Genomic DNA, 10,786 nt, shown 5'->3' with positions numbered 1-10,786 from the left:
CTTCCTTGTCGTGGGGATCTCGGACCCACCGACTCCGGTGCAGCTGGGAATCTCATGGACATCACTCCAGCTCAAAGATGGGGATTTCCAACTCAAGAATTAAGAGAAAAAAATCAATGTCAAGGCCCTGGATGGTCGATCTCTGGGCACCATCAGATCCACATTTCCATCCAACTCCTCCAACTTTGCTTGAAGGCAACCGTAGTGAAGAATTCTCCTTCTGTGTGGTTGACTCACCTGAATTACCACCAGTGCTTGGTCTCCCCGGTTATCCTGACATATACCACGGATTGATTGGCCCGAGAGCACTCCAAGATTAGGGACCGGCATGCTCAAACTCCGTTCCATGAATCCCCTTTTTGTCAGCTAGGATGTGGACCTGTCTGGGATTCTGGCCAAATATGGAATCTTCTTGAGGTCTTTAGTAAAGAAGAAGGCCATTTCCCTGTCTCCACACTGGCCTTACAACTGTGCCATAGACATCCTACCTGACACTCATCGTCCCTGGAACCAGCTCTTTTCCTTCCCTCATCCTGAAACAACAGTCATGGAAGAATACATCAAGGAGGCCTTGGCCTTGGTGTTAGTTCATCTGTTAATCTCGCCAGCAGGAGCAGAATTCTTTTTTCACTTTGTTGTTTTCCTTTCCCTTAAAATCTTGTTCGCATTAAAGTCTGTGAACTATTGATCCACTTCAGTGTCTCTCTCTCCACACTAGGGCCATATCTGAATACCATGACACACACAGTACCTACATTCAGTTAGTAATTTTCAAATCTCTCCAAATATATCATACTGATAGCCTCAAATTCAATCAAGAAGTGATATTCTTGGAAATTCAAATGGAGTGCCCGAATTTTCTGACTGTGTGGAGCATCGGTGGAAAATGAAAACAACATTAAGTGAAGCTTAAAGATAATTCACAGAAGTTTTATTTTTACATCTTGTACAATGGTGGGAGCAAGAATACAGCTGTATGCATGTTTATTTTGTTATCTGTTCTAATGGTACATCCACTACACTATTAATTCAACTTGCTGAAGATGCATTCTTGGTTTATAATTATATATGTTATGTATAAACCAGTTCTAACAAACTTTCATCTGCAATGTAACTGACCAAGTTCAGCATGTTTCTTCGTCATTCTATATATAATATGCCTCTATTTTAAAGCACATTACATTTGAAGTCTTTCTGATTTGTTAACTAAAGTATTGTCTGGCTGTTTCATTCTTGGATCAATAGGTTTTGAGACATTTTGCTTAACAGTTAACAAGTTCCTGAAATATGACTTTATTTATCACCGTATCGTAGATGCAGCGAGATTGTGTTTCTCTATATAAAAATAAAGGAAAATTAGAGTTAGATTGGGTAGCAACTCAGATAATGTTGTTTCTAGAATTATTTGGGGACTTACAGATTAAACCTCACAATGGCACACTAGTTTTAAAGTACAGTCTGGTGTTTTCTTAAATGCTCATTATATCTTTTATTTTCTTGCTTGCCATCTGCTTTGTCATTTAACTCCTGAGTAATACAACTTATAAATTTCCACAACTGGCAATTACTGTATTAACTTATGTACAAGCATGTAGTTCCACACATCTTATAGCTTGTAAAATTGTCAATTTCAATAGATTTTCTTGCCACTGTTGCCAGTTAATCAGAATAATTCTGCCAGTAACACCATCTTACTTTTAGTTTCAAAAGGAGTCATCAAACAATATTTGACACACAAGATATTAGAGTCAATGAACAAAGATGGTGAAAGAGGTGGGCTAAAGGATGATGTGAAAGGTGAAAGAGTATAGAGGTTTAAGATGGGAGCTCCAGAGATTGTGGCAGAGGGGTCTGAAGCCTTGCTCACTGATGATGGAGTGAATACAAACTGCAACGTGTATGACTTGACTATACCTCTTCCCACCTTGTCTCCTGTAAAAATGCTGCTTCCCCTTCTCAGTTCCTTCGTCTCTGCCACATCTGTTCCCAGGACAAGGCTTTCCTTTCCGGGGCATCAGAGATGTCCTCCTTCTTTAAAGAACGGGTTTCTCTCCCTCCACTATTGATGCTGCCCTCACCCACATTGCCTCCATTTCCCGAACATACACTCTCACCACATCTTCCCACCACCTCAACAGTGATGGACTTCCTCTTGTCTTTACCAACCACCCCATGAGCCTCTGCAGCCAACACATCATTCTCTGCGAGTTCAGCCCATTCACCTCCTCCCTCTCCTCCATTCAGAGTCCCAAACAGTCCCTCCAGGTGAGGCAACACCGCCTGTGGATCCGCTGGGGTCGTCTATTGTGTCTGGTGCTCCCGACGCGGCCTCATCAACATCGGGGAGGTTGGAGTGCTGCTTTGTCAAGCACCACTGCCCCACCGGGCCAAAGCAGAACTTCCTGGTGGCTGAACAATTTAATTCCAACTCCCATTCCCACTCTGACATGTCGGTCCATGACTTCCTGTTGTTCCATCCTCAGGATGGAGGAGCAACATTTTATATTCTGTCTGAGTAGCCTCCAACTGATGGCATGAATATTGAAAGCAAACACGAGGAAATCTGCAGATGCTGGAAATTCAAGCAACAACACACACAAAATGCTGGTGAAACACAGCAGGCCAGGCAGCATCTATGAGGAGAAGTGCTGTCAACGTTTCGGGCCGAGACCCTTCATCAGGACTGACTGAAAGTGACGAAGGGTCTCGGCCCGAAACGTCAGCAGTGCTTCTCCCTATAGATGCTGCCTGGCCTGCTACGTTCCACCAGCATTTTGTGTGTGTTGCATGAATATTGATTTCTCTTTCTGGTGAAAATAATCCCTTCCTCTCCCCTTTTCTTCTATTCCAGAATCTGGCCTCTTAACTCTTCTCACCTGCCTATTACCATCCCCTGGTACCTCTCCTCTTTCCCTTTCTCTTATGGTCTACTCTCCTCTCCTATCAGATTCCTTCATCTCCCGCCTTTTGCCTCTCCCACCCACGTGGCTAGCCTCCTTTACCTCCGCTCTCCTTTTTATTCTGGTGTCTTCCTCCTTCCTTTTTGGTTCTGAAAAAGAGTTTTGGTCTGAAACTTCGACTGTTTATTCATTTCCATAGACGCTGCCCAACCTGCTGATTTTGTTCATCATTTTGTGTGTGTTGTTTTGGAACATGTAAGAGACCGGAATTAGAAGAGTGCTGATAGTCTGTGAGTTAAAAGACTGAGAGATATTATGCAAAGACACTGTAGACAGGTAATCAATATAGGTTATCAAGCACAGGATCAGAGTGTGAGTGCAACTTGCTGCAGATTAGGACGTAGGTAGGAGGGCTTTGAATAGAATATCAGAATCAGAATCAGGTTTATTATCACCAGCATGTGTCGTAAAATTTGTTAACTTAGCAGCAGCAGTTCAATGCAATACATAATATAGAAGAAAAAAACAAAATAATAATAAAAAAACAATTACAGTATATGTATCTTGAATAGAATTAAAAGCATGCAAAAAAACAGGAATAATATATATTAAAAAAGTCAGGTTGTGTTCTCATTTAGAAATCGGATGGCAGAGGGGAAGAAGCTGTTCCTGAATCGCTGAATGTGTGCCTTCAGGCTTCTGTATCTCCTACCTGATGGTAACAGTGAGAAAAGGGCATGCCCTGGGTGCTGGAGGTCCTTAATAATGGACGTTTCCTTTCCGAGACACCGCTCCCTAAAGATGTCCTGGGTACTCTGTAGCCGACTAAATTTACAACCCTCTGCAGCTTCTTTTGGTCCTGTGCAGTAGCCCCCTCTACCAGACAGTGGTGCAGCCTGTCACGGCACTAAGTTTATGCAGAGTGAAAGATGGGAGGCCAGCTTGCAGGCCAGGTAGATAATATGGAGCAGTACTTTCAGCAGTTGGTGAGCTGAGACCAGGAGAGTCAATGGTGCAGATAAATGTTTTTGATGATGAAATGTAATCAGAAGCTCAAGTTGTAGGTTGAAACTCTATTCCCCACAAAATGGGTATGGCACGAGGTTAGATTTTGCACAATTATTGCGTTGCGATTTGAAATAATCAGCAATCTTTCAGTGCATAGTTCCATTAAATCATCCCTTAGAAACGGCCATGCAAGCCAGACAGAACAGCATTGGCATTGTGGGAAATTCACTACGAGTATATGAAAAAGATTAAGCTATCTATCTGTACTGACTTTTCTTAACTTAATTGGACTGGAGTCCTTGGACGAGGGAGTTTCTTAATCAACCAAGTTCCTATGTCTCCTGCAAAGCTCCCCTCCTCCCCAGTGGGGAAAATATATATGGATGGAGAAAGTAGAGGATTGGACTTTGAAAATGAAGAGACTACTCATTTTCATGTCAGGAGTATACCATTTGGCTACTAGCGCACATAGAATTGCACTGATGGATAAATCAACACATTGGAGGAAAGAAAACAAGCTTCAGAGAAATGGATTGGACCCAAGAAATCATTTACCTGTCATTCAGTGGGAGTTCTGTAATGCGCAACATCTCAATAGGAATTACGTGAGCTTTCTGACGCCAGGTAGACAACAGTTTAATATTGACAGCTGTCATGTTTCCAAGGCTTACATCATGTGATATCACTTTTTTCAATATTCTTTTATTCGTTCTATGAGGAAAGCATACATTAAAAGATTTAACAACATGCTGATTTTGCCTTGAGCAATGATACCTCTGCGCAACTTTTGTGGGCGTGGGGCTGCCAGTTCCCACAAAATGGAATCCTGTCCGTGGCAGCAACCCGTCAGGCCGTGAAGCCTGAGGCCCTGGCATCAGACCACCCTGACGACCTGCTAATACTTTCTTATTGTCAAAGGTTTCTCAAGGTCCGTTACTGGGGAAAGAAGATACACATTTTTAAAAAAATTGAAATTATTGTAAACTCTTTTTAGTAACTCATTCAAGATAAGTGTCTAAAACCACTTCCCTTCCCTTTACTGTGCAGTGTGGTAGCCCCATTCATTTATTTCAGTTATGGCAGATGTAAAGCTTGGGGTGGGGTGTCGTTGCGGTCAAACATTTTGTTTCTGACCTGTAAGCTTACGTTGTTTAGACAGTTCTCATGGAGTTGTGACTGATCTTCAATGTTCTCACACTGAAGTGCACAGATACGGAACACATCAATGAGAAACACCTTGCTGGTGGCTCTCTTCGGAATCACTGTGAGAAGGTTAGTATATTTTGGATTAATATAATGAATGCTTCAATTCTATTTTTTCTAACTTCCTTTATGGTTACCCATGAAGAGTATGAGAAGAAATGCATAACATTTCTTTTTAATTGCCTTTTTATGTATGGCAGGAAACTAGCAGTGCCATGTTGAAATTGTCCATTTATGATATATTTTACTGACTTCTTCGTGGTGGCGTGTTGGGGAGGAAGCATTAAGAAGAGGGACGCCTCACGTCTTAATAAGCTGGTAAGGAAGGCGGGCTCTGTCGTGGGCAAAGTACTGGAGAGTTTAACATCGGTAGCTGAGCGAAGGGCGCTGAGTAGGCTACGGTCAATTATGGAAAACTCTGAACATCCTCTACATAGCACCATCCAGAGACAGAGAAGCAGTTTCAGCGACAGGTTACTATCGATGCAATGCTCCTCAGACAGGATGAAGAGGTCAATACTCCCCAATGCCATTAGGCTTTACAATTCAACCGCCAGGACTTAAGAACTTTTTAAAAGCTATTATTAATGCTTTTTGAGATAGTGATTTAGATGCATATCATATTTTTTACTGAGTTAAGTATTGTATGTAATTAGTTTTGCTACAACAAGTGTATGGGACATTGGAAAAAAAGTTGAATTTCCCCATGGGGATGAATAAAGTATCTATCTATCTATCTATCAAACTTCTGGCAGTAAGATTATTTTGCATTTGTACTTCTAGTTCCTAGCAGTGTTTGTCAAACAATATTCGATTGTGACACAGTCACGTAACTAGACTAATGAAGAAAGATTTGGTTAAGAAGGTGGGTTAAAGGACCATGATAAAGGAGGAGGGATATAGAGGTTTAAAATGGAAATTCCAGAGATTGTTATTGGTATATTATTGTCACATTACTGAGGTACTGAAAAGATTTTTTTTTGCATTCCAAACATAACAATATTGTAGGGAGTGAAAAAATAAGTGTATGCAGGATATAGTGTTGTATTTCCAGAGAAAGTACAGGTAGACAAATAGAGTACAGGGGCCACAACGAGATGGGGGATTGGGATATCAAGAGTTCAAATTTTCACAAATGAGAGACGCATTCAAGGGTGGAATGGAAGCTGACAACTCCAGTGGCTCATGACTTTTGTATCTTCTGCCCAGCGGGAGAGGATGAAGAGAGAGTGAATGGGCTGGGAGGGGTTCTTGATTATAATAGCTGCTTCTCCAAGGCAGCAAGAAGCGTAGGCGGAGTTGAAGGAGGGGAGGCTGGTTCCATACTTGCAAACTCTTTATCTCACATCTTGGCCACTGCTACATTTCAGTTCCAACTTGACAACTATTAAGGACCATAATCACAAGCCCATAGCATGAGCCACTGAATTCAGTTCACTGCATGCTTATGTACTTTACTGTAAACAATCACTTTTGAATTGAGATATTGTGTTGGTTTGAATATCCAACCATCTTAAGTATGTTGAAAATACTCTTGGGAGAACGATAAACCAAGCTTCTGTTGCTTTCCAGGAGTCATGAAAGAGAGTAAAATGAAGTACTTACATTAGTAATTGTAGTTTTGATCTTTGATTGTAGTTATTACTCAGAAATATAATCTCAACACGCTGATTACGAGTTCCAATCTCTCCCAACATCAGTTCTACCAGAAAATGTTTCACTAGTTGGAGAAAATACCAGAATAAAATTCAGGTTAAAAATGATTCATATTACCTCTTGTTTCACTGCCATTTTTTTGCACAACTCATTTCCTTTAGGCAATTGACATGGATGGTTGGGGTATGGAGGGCTAGGGGTGTAGGCAGTTTAAATGGCTTGGCACAGACGAGACGTGCTGAAGGGCCTGTTACTCTACTGTACTTTTCTATGACTCTAGGTCCACAGAATTGTCGACCTGCATAAAAAGGCAGTTATTAAAAATGTCCCATATTTGAAGCTAGCTTCTATTTTTTCTTTATATTGATTTTTGTGCTCTGCTGATAGTGATTGGATCTTTTACCGCACTTCAGTCAGTTTTGCAGCGTGTTGATTTTGGTACTATTGTGTGTCTCCATACAGGGACCTCTCTCTTCTTAGGTTATAGCATGTGGGATCAAGCAGGCGAACTGGAGGTACTGTAGATGCAGGGGGCATCACAAGAGATCTTTCCACTGCACACGGACAGCTGGGAGTGGGGACATTTTAAATGTCTTTGCTGTACAACACAGGCACTCACAAATAGCAGCATGAAAGTTATTTTTCCACCATGTGACTGAAGCATAAATGTTTGCACATTAGGTCTAATTAGCCTGCTGCTCTTCAAATTAGTGCCATTGGGATCTTTTACATCTACCTAATAATGTTGCTGTAGTTGTGGTTTTGTTTTTGTTTTGTGCTAAAAGTAAGCTTTTCAGACAACGCTGATATTTCATGGACAGAGTAAACTCACAGAGCACCACACAGAACGGAAGTAGGAATCACATAAAATATTCTCTTCCTGTGCTCCAAATTTCTGATTTTATACTGCACTGGAGTGTCAGTATAGACGTTGTCCTTGTCTTTATAGCCCACAGCCTCAGATACTGAGATAAGAATGGTATCAAATTAGCCATAATTGTTATTCACAACTCCTCTTCTTTTAACCACTGACAGCATCTCCACATCTCCCAGTAATCTCCTATCAGACTTAAAAAAGCTACAATATACCATCATGCTATCACACTTGAATAACCCACAGTATACCGCCATGCTTTCAGACTACATAACCCACAGTATACCATTGTGCTATCAGATTAAATAACCCACAGTATACCATTGTGCTATCAGACTAAACAAACCCACAGTATACCGTTGTGCTATCAGACTGAAATAAGACGAGGTTGGTTCCTGTAGGGAGATCCACAATAGTGCCAATCTAAAACATAAACTTGTTCATGTTTCTCTGTCGTCATTCAACTCCCCAAAACTACAAACATACACTGAAATTAATTTGGGACTCAGTAATCAAAGTACATTCGCTTAAAGATGACAGAAAATCCATTTGTACCATCTTCCTGTTTGAGATGGTACCTGCTGAAGTTGTGTGACTGCTCACTTGTAGTTCAGGAGGCATGAAACATGACTAAAACCATCATTAATAACACTTTATGAGGTAAATTATCATCTCAAACAAGGAAGAGGCGAGCGGACTTGAGGAGCCGTGCTGGTGCGTTGTAACGCCAGGACACAGCATATTTAAGGCAGTTTCAGAGATGGAGATGGAGTTGGAGCGCGCAATTCAAAGAGGAGTTGAAGCCGAGAAGTTCTGGTGCCTGTCCACCTTAAACCAGGTGCGAGGTTGGGTTGCCCTAAGCGCCAAACTGATTTGGAAAGGCTGAGAACAGCTTCGGGCTTGGCAGCAGTCCAGGCCCTGCGCCGGAGCCCAGTGGGGCACAACCCAGTATTTGGACGATTTAAACGCTGGCCCAGATAAACTGGAAGGGCAAGATGCTGTGACTGGAGGCAAGAGTCAGGCTGATTACACTCGCTCTCCCACAATGTATCCTCTTCTCTCCGCAGTGCTGAGGCAATGAGTCTGCTCCTGCTGCTATGCACTTTGTGTCCACAAGCTTGTTCCACTTTTGGATGAACTTGAGATCAAGGCTTTGGGCCTACTTAAGCTGTTCGGGGGATTCATGTCATTGAACTCAATTTGGTTCGGAATGCTGTTATTTGCATGATTTGTGTTCTTTTTCTCTATCGCTATGCATTGGGTGTAGGTCTTCCTTTTGTTTAAAATTTGGCTCTTTTGGGTTTCTTGCTTTATGGCTGCCTGTAAGCAAGCAAATCTCAAGGTTGTACAATTTATAGATACTTTGATAATAAATGTACTTGGACTTGACTTTGATGGATGCTTCTTAATGTCGTTTGTTCAAACTGGTTATTTCTTCTTGCTCTCTGGACCGATGAGAGCATAGGACAATTTCCTGGAGGCTAGAATGACCAAGGAAGAACAGCATCTGGAAAGAAGAGATCTTCAGCAGGAAGAATACCTAGTTTTCTCAGGTCCCAGTTTGTGCTTTTTGACAATGGATCATTTCTTGGATTTGCAAGTGGTCCTTGTGCAACGGATCACATTGTAAGAGATACCTGTGGAATTGTCCGCCGTGTAGGAACTTATTTCACAGCAATATCACTGCAACTCGCAGAGGAATATGAGTTAATCACCCAGGCTGAATTGCATGTTGCCCTTGGTTGACCGATGTTTTTACGTAAATATATTGCTAGGCTGTTGCTTTCCTGACTGGCAGACTTCTAAGGTTACAAACGGTTCCTGGGAGTGGAACCCTGTTGTAACATGGGGAGGACCAGTAATAATGATAGTTCAAGAAAAATGATCATTATAATTGGTGCTTGAGAGAACATAAGAACATAAGTAATGGGAACAGGAGTAGGCCATTTGGTCCATTGAATCTACCCCACCATTCAATAAGTTCATGGCTGATCTGTCCGTAAACTCAGCTCCATCTACCTGCCTTTTCCCCATAACCCTTAATTCCCTTACTACGTAAAAACCTAACTGTATCTTAAATATATTTAGTGAAGAAGCCTCTGCTTCCCTGGGCAGAGAATTCCACAGATTCACCACTCTCTGGGAAAAACAGTTTCTCCTCATCTCCATCCTAAATCTTCTCCCCTGAATCTTGAGGCAATGTCCCCGAGTTCTAGTCTCACCTACCAATGGAAACAACTTTCCTACTTCTATCTTATCTATCCCTTTCAAAATTTTGTATGTTTCTATAAGATCACCTTTCATTCTTCTGAACTCCAGAGAGTATAGTCCCAGGCGACCCAATCTCTCCTCATAGATTAACCCCTTCATCCTTAGAATCAACCTGGTGAACCTCCTCTGCACTGTCTCCAAAGCCAGTATATCTTTCCTCAAGTATGGAGACTAGAACTGCACACAGTTATAAACATGCCCTGTAAAAGGCAAAGCATGCCCCAAGATCCAGTAGGCTCATGTCTTATTACAGGAAGGTTTATATTTCTTGAGATAACGAGTCTCTGGACAGTTTACTTAGTGGACAGATTCAAGAAAGTGATTGCAGGCTGTTAAGCATAGCTCCCACCTATCGGCTTCTAATTGGCTCTTCATCACTTTGAAAATACTACTATTAGTAAGCAAGGTGACATTACTGCAAATGAAAAAGCATGAAGCTAGAAACTACCCTGGCCGTCTGTGTGGCCAAATTTCACTCCAATCTTTGGAATCAGTTCCCTGAAGATAAAGTCTTAAGGCCCAAGACCGGATTTCTGAGATACCATGTTAAAATGTTGCCTTCTAACTTGGTTGGTGCACCCAGCTTTGTATGTAGTCATGATCTATTCATCTCTCTGCTGGGCATCTCAACTGTCACCAAATATGTCCATGGTTAAAATGGCAGCTGGCAGGAATGCAACAAAAATAGGCTGTTAAATATGCTGGGCAGTTTTGACAACCCATCTGTCTTGGCTTGGTGGTCTCTGTGGATCAGGGGAATCAATCATGTTTAGAAGTAATATTTTGAAGTTACAAGTTACATCCTGGCTCACAAAAAGCATTCCAGAGGGAAATTAGAATAACATTGTTGAAGCGGCTCTCTAATGTTCTGTCA

General features: G+C 41.7%; 1 protein-coding gene across 1 annotated transcript in view; it reads right to left on the bottom strand.

Moving 5' to 3' along the window:
* Window positions 1-914: 914 nt before the first annotated feature.
* pla1a (phospholipase A1 member A) overlaps window positions 915-10,786 on the bottom strand; it is a 33,103-nt gene continuing 23,231 nt past the window's right edge. The window contains exons 9-11 of the mRNA XM_073045338.1: window positions 6,717-6,831; window positions 4,464-4,619; window positions 915-1,335 (exon numbers count right to left, since the gene is read on the bottom strand). Of these exons, the coding sequence (XP_072901439.1) occupies window positions 1,263-1,335; window positions 4,464-4,619; window positions 6,717-6,831 (344 nt within the window). The 3' untranslated portion in view covers window positions 915-1,262. The remainder of the gene's footprint in view (window positions 1,336-4,463; window positions 4,620-6,716; window positions 6,832-10,786) is intronic.

This window comes from Hemitrygon akajei, chromosome 5, assembly GCF_048418815.1.
Source record: "Hemitrygon akajei chromosome 5, sHemAka1.3, whole genome shotgun sequence".
Lineage (NCBI taxonomy): Eukaryota > Metazoa > Chordata > Chondrichthyes > Myliobatiformes > Dasyatidae > Hemitrygon > Hemitrygon akajei.
This window is presented reverse-complemented; position numbering and strand designations above follow the sequence as displayed.